The 18,328-nt window shown below is 54.4% G+C and overlaps 5 protein-coding genes across 5 annotated transcripts; 3 read left to right on the plus strand and 2 right to left on the minus strand.

Moving 5' to 3' along the window:
• Positions 1–23: 23 nt before the first annotated feature.
• Positions 24–4,350, plus strand: BGZ61DRAFT_491423 (alkaline-phosphatase-like protein; the record flags this gene model as incomplete). The annotated part of the gene is made up of 5 exons (XM_046250427.1): positions 24–1,279; positions 1,854–1,858; positions 1,996–2,178; positions 2,236–2,545; positions 2,616–4,350. 5 exons carry the CDS (start codon positions 24–26, stop codon positions 4,348–4,350), a joined length of 3,489 nt encoding a protein of 1,162 aa, XP_046108707.1.
• A 3,269-nt stretch (positions 4,351–7,619) lies between these two features.
• On the plus strand, positions 7,620–9,961 carry BGZ61DRAFT_491424 (uncharacterized protein; the record flags this gene model as incomplete). The annotated part of the gene is made up of 2 exons (XM_046250428.1): positions 7,620–8,191; positions 8,245–9,961. The coding sequence occupies 2 exons, from the start codon at positions 7,620–7,622 to the stop codon at positions 9,959–9,961; spliced, it is 2,289 nt and encodes a 762-aa protein (XP_046108708.1).
• Positions 9,962–10,644: 683 nt separating this feature from the next.
• On the minus strand, positions 10,645–13,698 carry BGZ61DRAFT_515131 (poly polymerase catalytic domain-containing protein). The gene is made up of 4 exons (XM_046252228.1): positions 13,592–13,698; positions 12,503–13,506; positions 11,150–12,442; positions 10,645–11,083 (listed from the first exon to the last, which is right to left on the minus strand). Exons 2-4 carry the CDS (start codon positions 13,385–13,387, stop codon positions 10,961–10,963), a joined length of 2,301 nt encoding a protein of 766 aa, XP_046108709.1. The 5' UTR covers positions 13,388–13,506; positions 13,592–13,698; the 3' UTR covers positions 10,645–10,960.
• A 917-nt stretch (positions 13,699–14,615) lies between these two features.
• Positions 14,616–15,159, plus strand: BGZ61DRAFT_529151 (uncharacterized protein; the record flags this gene model as incomplete). Its single annotated transcript, XM_046253357.1, has 3 exons — positions 14,616–14,781; positions 14,838–14,919; positions 14,982–15,159. 3 exons carry the CDS (start codon positions 14,616–14,618, stop codon positions 15,157–15,159), a joined length of 426 nt encoding a protein of 141 aa, XP_046108710.1.
• A 1,480-nt stretch (positions 15,160–16,639) lies between these two features.
• BGZ61DRAFT_343755 (uncharacterized protein) lies at positions 16,640–18,178 on the minus strand (the record flags this gene model as incomplete). Its single annotated transcript, XM_046239627.1, has 2 exons — positions 16,640–17,087; positions 17,235–18,178. 2 exons carry the CDS (start codon positions 18,176–18,178, stop codon positions 16,640–16,642), a joined length of 1,392 nt encoding a protein of 463 aa, XP_046108711.1.
• Positions 18,179–18,328: the final 150 nt, after the last annotated feature.

The raw sequence follows: 18,328 nt of genomic DNA on the forward strand, positions 1-18,328 counted from the left end.
GGACGGGCGGCTACCAAACTGGTATGGTTGGAAAGTGGCACATGGGCGAAGAAGCTCAGAACCAGCCCACAGGCTTCGACTACTGGTCTGTCTTGCCCGGGCAAGGCGAGTACTGGGATCCCGAGTTCATCGAGTCCGACGGAAACCACATCAACCTTGGCTATGTCACCGATATCATTACCGACAAGTCGCTCGACTTTATCAAGTCGCGGGACAAGAGCCGCCCCTTCTTCCTCATGTGTCACCACAAGGCGCCCCATCGCTCGTGGGAATGCGATGACAAGCACAAGGACCTGTACAAGGACCCTGTCCGACTTCCGGATACCTTCACCGACGACTATAAGAATCGCGCCCGAGCGGCCAAGATCGCCAAGATGCGCGTGGCTGAAGACCTGACCTATCAAGACCTAGGACTCGTCCAGCCTGACGGCGGCAGACGAGTTGGCGAGCGCGTCCAGCAGGAGAAGGGAGCAAGTGAGCGAAAGATCCCTGCGCCGACCGAGGAGGCCGAGTTGAAAGCTCTGAAACTCATCGACAAGGAGGATGGCACTGTCTTCACGTTCCAGACCCCGGGTGAGCTGGCCGAGTTCAAGTTCCAGCGCTACATGCAGCGGTATTTGCGGACGATTCAGTCAATCGACGACAGCGTCGGCCAGCTCCTAAATTACCTCGACTCCGACGAGCCGGAGCTAGCAGCCAACACCATCGTCATCTACACCTCTGATCAGGGATTCTTCCTCGGAGAGCACGGATGGTTTGACAAGCGTTTTATGTACGAGGAATCTTTCCAGATGCCCTTCTTAATCCGTTACCCGAACGAGATCAAGGCAGGGTCTGTCTGCAACGACATAATCTGCAACGTCGATTTCGCAACCACTTGGCTCGACTACGCGAAGCTCCATGTGCCTTCTTATATGCAAGGCAAGTCTTTCCGGGCTTTGCTCCAGGGGAAGACGCCGGCGGATTGGCCCCAGGCGGCGTACCATAGATATTGGATGCACAACGACATCATCCACAACGCATATGCCCACTACGGCATCCGTGACCAGCGGTACAAGCTCATCTACTGGTACAACGAGGCTCTCGGAATCAAGGGCGCTCGGCCAGGTGACGAGGAGTTCAAGGAGTGGGAGCTGTTTGACTGTGAAAAGGACCCCTTGGAGCTATTTAATGTGTATAACGAGGAGGAGTACAAGAGCGTGGTCAAGGATATGACGGCTTTGCTGGAGAAAAAGATGGTAGACATAGGAGATGAGCCTGTACATCCCAGGGCAACTGCGTAGATCATGTGGCAAAACTGTTTTTCGCCTTCATGAGGATAGGAATAGAGAACAATAGATTTGATATCATAAGATGTCGATTTCCATCAGTTCCGCCCAAGCGGTACCTTTCCGGCGTTGCGACGGTCCCGCGGGCCTGGTCTCGACTTACACCGCGAGTTCCGGGAAACAACTTCCTCATCGACTTAGCCTAAGTTAAGCCTCATGACAATGATTTACTAGATTTTACTCGATTTATCAGCAATATATCCGTTACTCCGTCCCTAGTAGTCATCATCCCACTTTGTAAGCCGACTTCCTTCAAGGGCAGAAGTCATGACACACCTTGTCGACCGGCGGATGGCGACATCAACAACGACCAATCGCACAAACCACCGACCGAGATGCGAATCCCCTCGGCCTCCGGTCATTCCACTCCTCATTAGACCCCAGGTTTACGGACTACCGAAGACCGGGGGTGGCGAGGCCCGATGCTCCACCCCGCAATTTAACGTCGCATGCCGTCATGATCCATGGCAATGACCTCAAGTAGTAAACGAACTAGTTCGTTACACTATAGTAGAAGTCTATAAGTTGTAGTTGGCGGCGCCCCAGTATTTAAAGCTATAGTCATATTCAGGGCACTGAGCTATCACTTTCAGGAGCTTTATCTACTAGGCGCTCATCATGGTCAAGTTACAGTTGATCGCGGCAGCTTTGGCGCTTTGCCAGCCAGGCTTTGCCGCTTCGGCGAAGTCCAAGGGAAGTCCTAAGCAGCGAGCTAAGGCCTTGCTTAAGAAGATGACATGGGAGGAGAAGATTGCCCAAATGGGCGGTATTAGACGGCTTCTAAAGTCGGGATCGGTTTTTGACGAGGCCAATTTTGAGAGCAGATACCAGTACCAACATGGAAACATTGGTGAGTGACGCTAACTCAAATATCATTCGATAGATTCAGTAGCTAACTTTGTCCTAGGTTTTGGGCCTATGTTCAATTGGGCCCTGGACGCTTTACCCATCGTCAATGAAATCCGCGAGAAAGAAATCAATAACAGTCGCCTCAACATTCCCTTTATCACTATTACGGACTCCGTCAATGGTCTCTTCATCTCTGGCGGCACCGTATTTCCTAGCAACCTCGGCATGTCCTCGACTTTCGACCTGCCTTTGTTCCAGGAGGTGACCGCCGCAATCCGTGACGAGCAACTTTCCCTGGGCGTCAACTGGGTCCTATCCCCTCCGCTTGATATCGGGTGGGAGCCCCGATACGGACGAATTGGCGAACTGTAAGTTTTTAAATATGAAAGCCACTACTTGGAGGATTTCTTGGCTGATATGATCGGTTTTCGTCAACAGCTATGGCGAGGATGCCTATCTCGTCGGAGAGTTTGGCCACAAGTACGTTGAGACAATGCAGGAACCTGACGACAGCGGCAACATCAAAGTTGCCTGCACCATCAAGCACTTCGTTTACGGCGAGACGCGTGGCGGCGTCAACGCCGCTAGCCAGTATTCCGGCATCAACCACCTCTTCAACGACCAGCTGCGCCCTTACATCCGCGCCCTCGAAGCCAATCCTCTGGCTCTTATGGTCTCTTACGCAACGGTCGACTTGGTGCCTATGTCCATGAACGAGTACATGATTCAGGACATCCTGCGCGGGAAGCTCGGGTTTGAGGGTGTTGTCATGTCTGACGCTGGGTCAATTCCCAACATGTACACCCAGTCGAAGGTGGCTACTTCATATGAAGATGCTGCGTTGCAAGCACTTGAGGCCGGTCTTCAGATGGAGTTGAGCCCGGGACTCCCCGCAACATTCCCCATGCTCATCTCGAGTGTTGGCAACAAGAAGGTCGCCAACCTCATCGACGAGGCTGCTCTCAACATCCTCACACTTAAGATCGCGACCGGTATTTTTGATAATGCTCTTCCGGACGAAGACAAGGCAAATAAGACCCTTCGGGCTTCATCTCACCTCAAGCTCGCACGTACTGCAGCCAGGGAAAGCATTGTCCTGCTGAAGAATGACGGCATCTTGCCCAAGGCACTCAAGAAGGTGGCGCTGTTGGGACCATTTGGTGATCTCCTCAACTTCGGTTCCTATGCCGCCATCAACGCCTCCAACCCCAGGTGGGGCGACTCCCTTCACACGAGCCTCAAATCCGCTCTGGGCGCGGACAACGTCGAGTTTGTTGCCGGAGTTGACCTCCTCGACACCACTGACGACAGCGGCATCCCCGGCGCCGTCGCTGCGGCCAAGGATGCTGGCTTTGCCGTGCTTGTACTCGGCTCCCTCTCGGCTCCTATGGAAGACCCCCTGTTCAAGAAGCGAACTGACGGCGAGTTCTTCGCCCATGCTGACCTTGGGTTCCCTGGGCTACAGCAGCAGCTCCTCGATGCCGTCCTCGATGCGGGTATCCCAACCGTTCTTATCCTCACAGGTGGCCAGCCCTTTGTCCTCAACGAATCGACGCTACGCTCCAACGCTATCTTGCACTCACTCCTCGGCGGCGAATACACGAACCACGCCCTTGTCGAGGTCATCACTGGTGCAGTCAACCCCAGCGGCAAACTGACTGTCAGCATGCCGCAGCTGTCAGCTGCCGTGCCATCATTCTACGACTACCTCCCCTCGGATGATTCCCCCGGCGGTGACTCTCGCTTGGGCTTCCACTCGGCGTGGCAGTGGCCGGTGCTGCAGCACGCCTCGCCCATGCCGTTCGGCTTTGGTCTGAGCTACACCACGTTTGACATATCGACACCGACAGCCCAGTACAAGAACGGCAAGGTCAGCATCAGGGTCACGGTTCAGAATACAGGTGGTGTGGCTGGGAAAGAGGTCGTACAGGTGTACCACCGCCCCAACACAACTGTCGGCATCGAGTTCCCAGTGCGGCGGCTCGTGCGATTCGAAAAGGTCGCGCTCGAGGCTGGTGAGAGCAAAGACGTTACGTTCTCGATCCCGTACAAGGACTTGGGATATTACATCAATACCAAGTTCAAGGTCCAGGACGGCCTTTACAATTTCTGGACAGGTTCGAGCTCGAGGGTGGAGGACCTAAAGGCGGTTAATGTAACTGTGACCCTGTAAGGCAATTCCGCAGTTGTCTTAATTCTTGTACATATTTATTTGATCAATGCGGTAACATAACGTCGATACTTTGAAACTCTACAATCGTCAATTGACGAATATTTAGACACATGTTTACATTTCAAACCGGAACTTGGTTAATTAATGGGTCCGGCGCGTCGTCGACTGGGGTGAGAGAGCACCTGATACTTTGCTCATGTACGAGTATTGGGAGAAGGCTGGAAACCCCTGTGGCTACACAGCAGCCTAACGGCTACACCGAGGACTCATGCAGGTCCTTGAACAATTTTCTTGATCGAACCACATTTCAAGTTAGTGTTGCACAAGCCCATCGTGTTACCGACGGGCCTATAGAATGTCTCCTAGCCAGGGTAGAGTCTTCCAACGCCTCGCAGTCTCGATCCAGTCATCGGTAACAAAATCTACGCCCGAGCACTGGTCCCACCCTATTGTCTCCGGAGACATCGATTGCCATGGACTAGGTAACCGAGGTCCACATAGAAAGTGTCCGCCCAAGCAACTTCAATTCAAATCCAATCAATTGCTCTGGAGAAAATTGGGGATCATACTGTACAATGAATCCCGTGGGGAGACGGGGAGGCGTACCGCTCCCTCCTTATCTAGGCTTAAGTTCTACGCTCTGGTATGTCTTGATGCAACGGTTCTAAGCGGGAACTTGAATTAGAACCCGTCCCTTAGCCTCTGTGCGGAGTCTTGTGATGCTTAGCATGTGTGCCCTTTTGTTTGGCCGCACAATAGGCAAGACGCTGGAGACGCCGAGCCCAGACACAGCTCACGAATGCAGCTGGGGCAGGTGACCGGCTAAAGCCTCGCTCGTATTTGCGCTGGGCTGATTGGGATGGATGGCCCAGACCATTGAGAGATTTCTGGGCCTGCGTTCATAGTCAAAAGGGGGCGTCAGGGTTAAGAAGGCGACGAGGAGAGGAGGCGAAATCAAACGCGCAGGGAAGTTCTGGGCCATCGGATGTCGCCACTGTTGGGACTGTTGCCATCTCAACGACCTGGATCAATCTTGCTGCTCTCGAGGCAGCAGGACGCATCAGGAAGTGTGGTATACACATTATGAGGTAATGGTTGACCATACAACGATCAGCTATCATGCTGGCGGAGCGTGGGCGTCCAGGAAGAGCGATTGGCCGGAAGTCGGTTATTGGGTTAGCCGAGATCCGAAGGAGGTTTGAGGGAAATGCGGGCAGAGGAGAATCTGGAAGCGACCCAGGGTGAGGCAACGGTGCTTATCGACGGCCTGGTCTGCGGGAAAAGGGCTCCCGATGGCTCGAGACGGGGAGGACATGATCAAGACGACGATACGCGCGGCATGTTGGGCCATTCTCGATTCTCCCAAGTTCGGCCATGTTGGGGGGCGCCGATTGATGATATGGCGGTAGTCGGAGCGGGCGTCGGCCAATGACGCAGTGTGACGCTACAAGGCGCAGGTGGGGCAGCGTGGCGTCCAGTGGGATAAGGAAGGTGACGCCCCCCCGACGAGCAAACTTCGGTTGGTCGCCAACTCCCCAAGTTCCTGCCCCCAGCATGCTCTTCGGGTCGTCGGGGCACCCATAGCTCGGCGACCTAAGGCATTATACAGGTATTTCATGTACAAAAAGCACAAAAAGTACGTACCGCAGCTGGTCTTGTCGCTGCCGTATTCAACTTAGTCCAGCTCCGCTAGCTGGCCAGGCCCATGGCGCACCACCCTGACAGGGCTTGGCCCCGGAACGGGCGTCGCTTCTCGGTGCGGCCTCGTTCTTATTGGTATCCCCCGGATTTTGCAGTTGTTGATTGCAGCGACGTAGAAACAGGGCGTGACGGGCGACATGTGTGCGAACTTTGCCACGCCGTGAAGAGAGGAGAAACCACGGCATTCACCGCATGGGAAGAGGAGGGGCGGATGCCTGCGGGGCACACCCAGCGTTAGGTGAGAGGTGTAGAAAAGGATCCTGTCGCTCGACACATATCATGCATTTTGCCATCGGTGTGTGCTGGTGAGTGACCGCTGATTCGTACGTGCAACCGGCACGGCCAGATGCATTTGCTTGGCTTGGCCGTTTGTACGCACCAGGTGCCAGTGCCTGTGCCTGTGCCTGTGCCTGGCTGGTGTCCACGAGACATGTTACCCCAAGCGATCCCGCCGTCGAGAGACAAACGCGATGCAACAATAACCTCATTGTGTTCACTCGCGGTTCCACCCGGCCGTGCGTCGGTGTGGTTTATTTCCAGGCTGTGGCTGACTCGCGGCTAAACGATCTAGATCGAGGCGTCGCTCCCTATCGCTTGCCACTCGCTCGACGGCACTCCCCTTTGGGCCCTTAGGGTGGCTCACGATGCTCGCCTGAAGACTCAACCAACAAAGACTCGAAACTTCCCAGCGGCGTTCCACACATCTCGGTCCCATGGCCCGGCGCAAGCAGTCAGCAAAGAGTTTTCCCACTGCCCGCTTGGCAGACAGACAACTCAGCCTATGAGGGCGACTGATCTCCACCAAGAGCGTATGGCTTGCTGCGCGGCCCACGCTAACCAACGTCCGCCCTTGTTCCATGCATTTTCTACCCGGGTCAGGTGGAAGGAGAGAGATATGGACATGAGCATGGGCATGGTCTGATCGTCATACACGCGGAGTGGGCGCCCATGTCGTTGGCATGTCCGGGTCGTCGGGCTGCCAGGCATTGGCCCAAACGTGATGCAAAAAACACGTTTTTATTTTGAGTTGATTGCTCATAATGTACTGATACATGTGCTCTTGTGATCATGCATTTGGGCGGCCTGGGTGTTAATCGGCGGGGCTCTTGTGTGGACGGACTGGCTCAGTGGAGCTGACCTCGCCCGGGGCCCGGAGCCCCCCCCGCCAGCGCACCTACCCGAATAGTTACTGCGTGACGGAGAGGCAGGTGCGCTTGGTGGGCGCTCCCCTCCCGCCGTCATTTTCCATGATGGGGGGTGAGAAAGTGCGACTGCGCCGCGCCTGCTAATTACTGTACCGGTCCCTGCTGGCCATTCCGGTCCCAGTTTTCCCACCTCCGCCATCTTTGACTCCCACCATTATCACCACCGACTTTCCGACTCACCACCGCTGCTGCACTGCTGCTGCACTGCCAAAATCGCCTGCTGCTCTTTCCCTCGGCCTCCTCGCCCCTCGCCCCATGGCCCTCGTCGAGGTCTCTCTTGGTGGATTACTCCTTTTCCTCGTCTCCGGCCTCGGCTCCTGCCCCCGGGTCCCTCGATGAGCCTCCCGCGCGTCCGCCGCTGCCATGGATCTCGCTCCCTCTACCGGCGACAACCCGAACAGCCTCATCTCCAACCTCGACCACCAAAACATCCCTTCACCAGCACCTATCACTCCGGCTACTAACAATGGCCAACCAACCATCTCCCAGCCGGCCTCCCACGCCAATTCTCCCGACCGCAAGCCTAAGAAGTCGTCCCTGACCTGCACCACCTGTCGCGCCCGCAAGGTCCGCTGCAACGGTGCCCGCGACGTCTGCTCTAACTGCGAGCGTCTCGGGTTTCCCTGTTCCTATGATGAAGCCGACCCTTCCACAATGTCCGGCGCCTTGCCGCGCCGTCGCGTCCGCCAGGCCTGCCTGAGCTGCCATAGCCGCAAGGCCCGATGTTCCGGTCATATGCCCGCCTGCGAGCGATGTCGCATCCAAGGGATCGAATGTGTCTATCGGCCCAGCAAGCGAGCCCGCATCGCCGTGCGAACCGACGGCCGAAGTCCCCAGAGCCAAGATGGCGAACGGGACGATGCCCACAATGATAGCGACCCGGGACTGACAGACCCTACTAGCATCGCTACTCCTAACGCTTATACTCATGATACGTAGGTCCAACTATATCGAGTTGACATGAGCCTCGACTAACGCAAGTACACAGCCCCTACCCCGATGAATCTTTCGACGCCTTGATAGGACGCACCTTCGATCAATTCTTCCGCCATGTCCACCACATTCCAATGTTCTCCTTTCTGCATCGGGCATCCCTGATGGAGCGTTATCACTCAGGCAAGGTCGAAAAGGCTCTCCTCCTCGCGCTCGTAGGAATCACTTCGTACCTCACCGACATGGGCCCAGGGATGCGCGAATATGGTGAAAGGTGCATTGACGATGCCGAGGGCTTCATCTTTGCCGAGTACAATCGCCCGACCACTATCAAAGTCCAGGCACTGGTTCTAATAATCAAGCATCGTATCCTCGGGAAAAGGTCTCCCAGCGCATTCATGCTGTTGAGCATTGCCTCTCGCTATGCCTCAGCCCTTCGCCTGAACCACGAAGCCCCAAATCTATGCTTCCTGGCACAAGAATCACGGAGAAGACTGATGTGGGCACTATACTGCGTGGACTCGAGCATCTCAGGGGGATATCGCGATTACTCGCTTTGGGCGGCTGATAGGATACATGTCGGACTCCCTTGCAACGAGCGCAACTTTGAATTCGATCTGCCCCAGTCCACCGAGAGGCTCATGCACAACCCCGACGCCCCTCATGTCGAAGATGTCGGGAGCTTGGCGCTTCACATCCGAATACAACACATGCGGCGGAGAATCATGGAATTTACCAGGCGAGTCGTTCTCAGCCGCAACATCAAGGCCGACGAGCTTCAGGCTGGTATCTGGGGCCTGCACAAAGACCTCGCCGATTTCGCTTCCCACCTCCCGACCTCCTTCCAGTTCTCTGAGAGCTCCCTGCGGTTACGCGCTTACTCTCCTCGAATATGCATCTTTGTCATGATCCATGTCTGGTGGCGACAATGCCACTGCGACTTGTATCGTCTGGCCCTTGTGGGGATGCGAGAAGCCCTACCTCGTTCCGCCATTGTCAACCTCGATGAAGCTTTCGTGAACCACTGCCAACAACAATGTGTCGAGCACTCTCTTGCCATGGCCAATATCTTTGCGTCAATGCAAAAGCTCAACGCGAAACCAGTGGCAGATTTAGACTTAGCGGTATGCGCATATCAGTGCGCGCGAGTACTGACTTACGCATACCACACAAATGGACCCAAATACGATTTATCCGGGGACGCCGTCGTGGATCGTGCAAAGGTTTGCCTTTACACAATCAAGGAGTGTTGCGTGGGAAAGACGGCCGATGGTATCAAGAACGACTTGGAAAAACTAATTGCTCACGGAATCAAGACAACGCCGTCGACCCCAGATGGACAAATGTCGATCGATAATGGATTCCCTCGACAGTCTCTCCTCAAATCCGTCTCGATGCCAGGCATCCATGAGTTGAACGAGTCATCGCAGTTTGGCTCCATGGGTCCAATGTCCCTAGGACCTATGACTGATTCGACATTCCCTCCCTCCCTCGTCGCCGATCCGTGGGCGCCCGAAAGTCAAGTATCCCCAGACTTAGTACAACCACCTGCCGATGTCCAGGTAACCAACAAGACCAACACGGCGATGCCCGAAATTGTCTCTCGTCCAGAGTTTGGCGTCTCGGAACTAAACAACGCATACGAGGGTGGATTAGAAGGTCTAGGTCTCGAAAACAGTGTGGATTATGGCATGGGACTGGATCAGAACTTGTGGATACCAAGCAACGACTGGCTTGGGGTGGAGTCACTTAATGGGGGCGTGGGGGCTTGAACTGGACGAACCGATTACAAGAGGAGGAACAGCAACACGATTCATGGATTCAGGGCTATATCCACTCGACGAGGACTGGAGAACCTTGACCAGATGATAAAGTCGTGTCGAGTGAGAGCATCAGAGTCTAGAGCACGAAGCGACCCCTCCAACGCGAAAAATCAAAGCACCAATCCAAAATATGCGAATCACGATCGAGAACCCAACCGTCGAATCTCAAGCCGTACACCGAAAGACCATGGGTCAGAATCACCATCACTCGAGTTTGTGGTCTGGACTTGGAGGCAAACGGGCTGTCCTAGCTGAGATGGGTTTGAGGTCGCTAGACACCCTTCGAGTCACCCACTAGGCTCACAGCAAGCCTCAAACCCGGATGTCGGCATTATATGGATTTGGTAATCGAACAACTCGCAATGGCGAAGTGAAAATAGGAGGGCTGGAGCTGAAGGCGGGAGGGTACATAAACTGAAGGAAGGAGGATGAGAAAGAGTGTTCATGGGCCACAAGGAAGTGACGGCGCCAAGTGTGAAGGGAACCATGACGATCTAAGCAGTCGGTCTGATCATGCCCGACACGATACCCAGTGATGTGAAACGACATGACACGACGGTCTAGAAACATATGTATATACATGCATGTACAGCAAAGCATTTAAAAATCAATTAAGCAGACATATCAGCAACCTAATCACCCACCGGTCCAGCAGGAGTACCAATCATCATCAGCGTGAAGCGTTGATTTTGAATGGCCCTGCGGTTCTTTTAGTTCATTGATTGTACATGTGAAAATCGTCAAAATAACCCCGAGTGCGCCGACCGAGGCGGGAGACGTAGCAAGCAACCGACGTGAAATACAAAGACGAGACAATATGTCAGTCGTGATAGAAGCCTGCCAGCACCGTACCACAACCCCCAAACAATTGTGAACCAGGCCTCCCGATCAAACAAAAACAAGAGTTGCGACCATGGAGATCGTTGCATGTGGGCGCCACAGTTCCATCTACATCTTGACACGGAGGAGGTACCGAAGCTTAACCTGGGCGACATCATAGACGATGTACTCATTGTAGTAGAGGCCAGCACCCTGGACATTCGTTTGTCCAGGCTTGATGGTGGTGTCAGGCTGTGATGGGTTAGTATCAACTCTTTATTGAAGGTGGCTTTGGGAGGAGATGGGGTGAGATCTTACCATCTTGATGCCCTTGAGGCTCTCATGCGCGATGCTGGCGTCAACCCACTTGCTGGGACCCATGCTGCCCTGGCCCCAGGTGCTGTACATGCCATTCTTCTTGGCATCCTCACCCGCGTTGTAGCTGGCGTTAGTAAGTTTCTGCATGGGGTCACCCAGCTCGGCCTCGCAGAGGAGAAGCAGTGCCTCGCCGTTGGAAATGTACGATGCGCAATAACCAGCGGACTTGGATGACATATCGGCGAGGTAGATACCCTTGCCGAACATGTAACCTGACACCGGAGCCTCAGGGGGGGCAATTCGTAGACCTTGGCTGAGGATACCACCGAAGTTCGTGCATCGGGAGCCGTGCCAGAGGAGGCGACGGTCCGAGTCAATCTTGGTATAAGGGGATTCGTCAAAGCGCTTCGTCTCGCCTTGGCGCTCAATTCGGAAGATATCCTTGACCTGGTAACTCACGTTGTGTGTGGAACCGCGGGACTCGTTCAGGTAGCTAGAGAGCTGAGTGAACTCATTGCTGCCGTGCTTCAAAGGCGTCATCTCCTCGAGGCCAAGACCCTGGAACTGCCGGTCAATGGGGTGGATGGTATCTCTTGTCTTGCGGTCAATCTTCATGATATCGGCAGCATCCTTCATGTCTGACAAGCTCTCCAGAAGCTCTATTTCCTTCTTGAGCATAGCGTCGTTTTGGATGATTGGGGGACGGTTGCGGCCAAATGCATGGGGGATGAAAGAGTAGTAGGTGTTGGAAAGATGCTCGGTAGCAGCGGATATGTTTGTGTTCCACTTGCTCGCAGCAAGGGTGGGATCATCCATGAGGGCAGCAAGATCCTTGAGCTGCTGGAAACCACGCGTAATGGTTGCCTTACTGAGCTTGCCCAGGGGAAGCTTGTTGGCGTCGTAGTTAAGGGACGTCATGGTGGCGTTAAAGAACTGCTGGTTGAAGATGAGTTCCATCAACTCCTTGACAGGTTTCTCAAGGGTGCATTCGGGTGGCGGGGCAGACTCCTCCTCATCGCCATCCTCTTTCTTCACAGCTTTGGCGTCATCTTCATCCTCATCGTCGTCGTCGTCGGGGTTGTAGCTGCGCTCCACAAAGGCATACTTTCCAGGCTTAGGGTCGCCACCACGCATATCCCAAGGCAGACCTGACTTGTCTTTGAACTTCTTTTCAAAGTTCTTGATGGCATCAGCCAGTGTGCCATTGCCCAAGGCGACGCCAGTGCCAGGTTCACCAACGCGGCCCCATCGAGTCCAAGCCTTGAATGTCTTGGACTTGGGCTCCTCCAGAACCTATTGGAACGAGTTAGCCTTTGCCCTGAAGTGATTAAAGGTCAAGATAGGGGCACCGACCTGGATGCGGTAGAATTTATTGTTGTTGTTGGATGAGTTAGACTGGTTCAGCGAAGCGTCATAGATGAGGCCGGAACTCGGGTCCACATAGACTTGATATGTGGGAAGCGTACAAAATTCATCAAGGGGAATGGCGATGCCCTTCTTCTTGATGAACTGCCCTTCTGCCACGATCTTTTCCTCTTCGAGGTTCTCCTCGGGCTCATCTTTGACCGTGGCCTTTGCCTTGGAAGCTTTAGTGGCCTTAGTAGCCTTGGCGGCCTTGGGCGCAGCAGCTTTGGTAGCTTTGGTAGTCTTAGGCGCGGCCTTGGGCTGATCTTCCTCCTCCTCCTCTTCCTCTTCCTCCTCATCGTCAGCCTTGGAAGCCTTTGTGGCCTTGGTAGCCTTCGTGGCCTTGGAGGCAGTGGCTCTAGAAGCTCTGGCTTTCTTGGCCTTGGGTTGAACTTCTTCCTCTGCCTCCTCTTCTTCCTCCTCGTCATCGGCCTTGGCAGCGACAGCAGGCCTCTTCTTTGAGGCTCCGTTGGTGGAAGCCTTTGACTTGGTGACATTTGCTTGCTTAGCTCCCCAAGTGTAACCATCGACACTGAGCTTCTTCTTCTTAGAGTCAACATCGACAATCCACTGTGGATTCACGAGAGGCAGGTCCTTGGCCTTCGCCGCGGCGATCTTTGTGGTTCCGGCTTCGAAGTCATCCTCAGTGCAGATGACGTGCGTCGTAGCCTTGGTGACACTTTTGGTGACGGTGCCACCGTGTGACCGGATGATGGCCTCAAGGGAGCCGTGGTTGTGTGAAATGGCGTCAAACTTGCCGCTGAGGGCGATGGCGCAGCCGTCCAAGGGCGGATCAGCGGGCGGTGCCGCTGCGGCTTTGCGTCTAGGAGCCATTTTTGGGTGAGGATATGAGGTGGAGGGTGAGAACAAAGTGGGAGAAGCCGCGAGGTTGAGAGGTCAAGTCGAACGCGACAGGTGAGGTGAGATGATGACCTGAGCTGGGACGAGACGGGCTGGTTGTTTGTTGATGTGTGTTAGTGAATAGCCGGGATTAAATTAGGGGGCTATGGCAGATGGGACCTCGCCAAATAAACTAACAATAGCAGGCGGGCACAGCGCAATTTGGTGGAGATGCGCGACCAACAGGTTTGGCGGCCAAAAGTAGTAATCGCCGGGAGAAGAAGACACGACACGGTCAATTGGCGACTGACCGAGACGGTGAGACGAAAATGTGTGGGTGAGAAAGGGTGATGAGATGATGATGAAGAAGGAGAGGGGGGAAATCTGTGGTTTGGGCAAGAGGGAAAAGAAGGATGCCGCCTGCCGTTTTATGAACGAGCAGCCCAGTGCCAACGGATGTACTCCAAGTACCGTCAGCTGAAGGCATCTCTGCCCCGCTCCTTCCCTCCACCGTCGCACCTGGGCGCATTCCCCTAGCTCCAGTGGTCCCGGACCCCAGCTTCGCGCGAGCTCTCCAGGCACCAGCGGGGCACGGTGCGCGCCAAAAGGGCTGGTTGCGGGCTCCGAGGCAGGCACGACTCTGGCGCGACATCACGTGGCGGCCAAATGCCCCAGCACCACCCATATTGCTGCGTCTGGGATGCAACCAACGCTTGGCGATGGGGCCCTGCTGCCTGCTTTTCAGAGTCATTGACTGTGATGCCTCGAATTTCGGGGTCACTGGAAGGTTGTACATGGCGACAACGCAAATCCCTGCTCAGGGATGGTCCCGACTGACCGCCGTTGCTATTCAATGGCACGGGTCGTTTCACGTCGTCCTGGTTAATGTCAGATCAATGTCAACGTCATATTCTTCAAAACCTTTGAGTTTGAAGTCGCTTCCCCTCTAGGTTTTCGCGGCAGACATCAAGGTCTGGCTTCCCTCTTGATGAAAAGTCTTTAAATTGATGACGAAATTCCCCGGTACTGCTTATAAGCACAAGGGGAAGAACCTCTGTATTGCAGTATATTGCAATTCCCCGTCCAAGACCCGCAGCATGCTTGCGTGTGCATAGCGTGGCATCACAACTCCCCAACTGCATCATCCCAGTATATTTAGTAACACCAGCCCCGAGCCTTTTCTTTCTCTTCTCACAGAAGCCGAGCCCTCGATCCCGGGAGGATGAAGTCTGGCCTTATCGTCACGCTGGCAAGTGCGCTCGTCCTGGCGAAACGGGCGCGGCTCCCCGACAAAATCAACCTGGACGAGCGCATCCGGTTTGGTTGGTGTCGGGAGGCGAACCAGACCGACACTTGCGACGAGCGGTTACTGGATCATGCGCGGTGCTGTGAGTTTTGCTTGTTCCTTTGTTTGTGGCAGCGTGCTGATGGGGTTGGGACGCAGACGACTTTGAGATCCTCGACGAGTACTTAAACGACAACGTCGAAACCATCACAGTAACGGGCGGACGATGCGTGATCTGGGAGTGCGTGCTTGCCCTACCCTCGGTCCTCCATCTATGTACGACATACTCACATACTCCTGCAGGAAGAACGGATGCCACGGAGACCACACGGGCATGATTGTCGGCAAAGACATCATCGCCGACAACGTGTGTCCCGGATACCCCTGGTCGCGCCGGGCCTCGTCGGTCAAGTGCTGCGGAGGCGATTACAATGCGCTGTGGTGCGCAGATCCGGGGAAGAGACCCAAGTGCACGGATTGATACGGAGGTTGGAAGCCATGTGCAATGGCTCGATTGGGTTGCCACCCCGTTTCCGTCAGTGTTTAAGAGCGTTTATGTTGAGGGTGCCTTTGGCCACCACCCCTAAGGGTCATCCTAGACCTAGCTTATAGCCCACCTTAGCTAGACCTTACACACACGCATTTCTCACACATGCCTTCCTTCCCTTGTGAGACCTTTACGACAGTTTATTAGCCTAAGACTCGGATCGAGTTATTCTTTCTACTATGACGGGCGGTCAGGGACTTCTGGGCTGGCCGGTCGCTAGCTGAGTCGTCTCTGGGATAAAGAGGAGATGTTACGATCCTTGCTCAACCTCCCTCTTCCACTCAGTCAGTCATCGAGCTGCCGCAGACCTTATTGAAGCCTTGCCAGCGGAGTTTTCTACGACGGAACTGATATTCCATCTCATGAGATGCTTTCCTATTAGGAGACACAAGGCTCAGATCCATCCGAGCTTATACGCCTAGTCTGGTCCGCTTCGGGCTGACCTTAAAAGACGCCTGTGCGACGACTTTCTGTGGATAAGCTAACGAGTTGGGTGTCGGTTTTCGTCCCTTTCCGCCGCTAAAGTGTGCTTTCCGTCTTTGTCGTTGTTTCTACCTTCTTGTTGGAATACTATGAGAAACAAGGGCCTGATGGTCTGGACTGGATTACCATAATCCAGCGTAAGGGGTCCCCCCTAAGCCCTAAAACCGCTTAAGGCCCTGATCTTTAGCGCTCTCAGTGCTCTATAATCTCTATAAAATACATGAGGCATTGTGTTGAGGGTGTGGCCTTAGGCTGCTACCCCTAAGGGTTAATCTAAACCCGGCCCCTTTACGGCCTATTGTAGGCTAGCTAGCTAGACTTCTATATACACACCTTATAACCCTTATAAGTGCCCCTGTGTGAGGTTTCACATATTGGCTCGTGTATTGGTTCACCGGTCGTTAGATCTCCAGGGGAAGCGAGGGGCATGGCTAATAGGACGGATTGAGGGGGACACCATGGCATCTCGTTTCTTCCTCAATCGTAACTCATCAAAATACCTGTGTCCGCCTGTACAACGGCAGTAGAAACCTCAGCATTAGCACCTCGTACATGGTCTAAAACTACCAGGCACCTCTTGCAATATCTTCCGTGTCATTGCCGTCGAACTTGCATCAAATGATTTCATCAATTTCTCCACGTCCCATAGACCCTCCCAATACTTCGCTCCAGATCCTCAGCAATAGCCTCTACAACAGCGACTAGTAGCAACTACAGGTTGCCGCTTACTAGAACGCTAATCCCCTCCCCATCAAGGAGGGTCACTAGCATCTGCTGTGAGAACGGCGCCGCCATGTTCGGACCTGCCGCGCAATTGAGTCAACAACGGTGACCATTATTGATCGTCATCGGAATTGTCGTCACCATCATCTTGTTCGTCTTCATCCGAGTCTGTACAGGAGGCCAAGGTTAGCACTTCAGGCTGGCCCTTTCACAAATCTAGGGCGTATTGGTCCCACAGACCATCGTCTTCATCAGATCCCTGCGATCTGTCTCCTTCGTCGTGTGCGTAAAGGACTTTCATGCCTGCAATCTCCTCTCCCACATAATGCCTCCAATCCGTGCCGGTATAGTTCATCATCGAGTTTCCGTCGCGGAAGGTGACCAACGAATGGGACGGACGCGAGTACCAATGCTGTTGGACGCTACCCACCATGATGTGACGTAATTCCAGTCCCGGGATGCCCTTGAGCCTCTCGAGGAACTTGCCCCAGAAGTTGACCTTTGGTGGAGCACCAACGTGGTTATCTGGGAGTCCCCGTCGAAGGGTCAGTTTCCAGAGCTGAAGTCTCTTAAGTGTCGGCGCAACCTTTCGGACGACGTTAAGGACCCAAGAAGCCTCAACATGCATGAATCCCAGATTAAGCTCCTCCAAATGACTGAGAGCCGGGGGTGGGAGCACAAGCAAAGGCGCGGGCACAGGCACAGGGATACCGGTTATAGTCGTAGCCATAGTCGTAGCCATAGTCGTAGTCGTGGCCGCGGCCGTGGCCGCAGGAGGCGTGGCAGTTGGTGATCCCGCCAACCATATGAGAAATCCACTAAGTCTGATGTCGTCCTTGCCCGCCTCGTTGATCCGGAGATGTCGGAGATGAGTGGTGTTCAAAAGAAACTTGCACAGCATAAAATCAGATGCCAGCAGCAAGTTTGGGTCTGGAGCGGACACCACCGGTTCGGTTCTCCAAATCATATTAACATCAAGATGCAGTTTCTCGAGGTTTTGGAGCACCGGCAGCACAGATGCTTCCATGTATGGAGGAATGTTGAAGGCGAAGCTCTTCAAGTGGTTGTTGTTCCTCGCCATGACCTCGATGCCCTTGGGTCTCGCCCCTGCTTGGCCCAATGCCATGAGCACGGCGGAGAAGACCTGGCTGCTGAAATTGGACGTAAACTTTTGTTCCCGGCTGTTATATCTGTTCTGGATAATGTTGGAATCTGTCTCGCGGTTGGCAGTCGTTGACCCATAGCTAGTCCACTGAAAGAACGGCCCGTCGCGGGCGCGCTTGCGAGAGTTGAAGTCGCGAATAACCACATCCTCGAGGTTTGGGAGGTTGCGGAAGGCCTCTGCGAGCATGTCGCGTTGGTAGCCGGTACTCCACAGGGTAAACATGTCTGCATAGCGCTCCAGCTGCCTCTTCTCGTATTGATCATTGGCGGTGCGACGCACGGCCGTAGGTGGGGGATAGTGGTCGAGGCCAAAGTGCACCATGCGAAGATGGACGCCGAGGCGGCTTTTGGAGATGTCTATGAGGGCTTGGAGGCTATGATCCGAGAGCATGAACTGCTTGCGGGTGAAGAACTCCTTGATGAATGTGGTGTCGAGGGACTGCTCGATGGAGCGACATGTCAGACGCACTCTGCCAAGGTCAGGCGTGCCGAGGAAGCAGGTGATGCGCAGGAGGACCTCGAGCGGGATCTTTTGGAAGGGACAGCTCGGCAAGGGAGCTGTTGGCGAGTTGACGTCGGCCATTACAGCGTCGGCGTCGGCCATGGCAGTGGTGATGTTGGCTGAGGAGGTGTTGGCAGTAGTATCATCCACTGTAGCGTCAGTGGCGAGGGCGATTGAGGAACTATGAGAGAGAGAAGAAAGAGGGGAAAATGAATGGGAGAACAATCAGGA

This window comes from Ilyonectria robusta, assembly GCF_021365365.1.
Source record: "Ilyonectria robusta strain PMI_751 chromosome Unknown BGZ61scaffold_4, whole genome shotgun sequence".
Lineage (NCBI taxonomy): Eukaryota > Fungi > Ascomycota > Sordariomycetes > Hypocreales > Nectriaceae > Ilyonectria > Ilyonectria robusta.

What these genes read in the sequence shown, in the direction of transcription:
- BGZ61DRAFT_515131 (XM_046252228.1), bottom strand. Translation starts at nt 13,387, where the DNA reads ATGGCTCCTAGACGCAAAGCCGCAGCGGCACCGCCCGCTGATCCGCCC. An exon ending in ATAAATTCTACCGCATCCAG is followed by an intron (nt 12,443 to 12,502) that starts GTCGGTGCCCCT and finishes TCGTTCCAATAG; the next exon opens with GTTCTGGAGGAGCCCAAGTC. An exon ending in GCCTCAAGGGCATCAAGATG is followed by an intron (nt 11,084 to 11,149) that starts GTAAGATCTCAC and finishes AACCCATCACAG; the next exon opens with CCTGACACCACCATCAAGCC.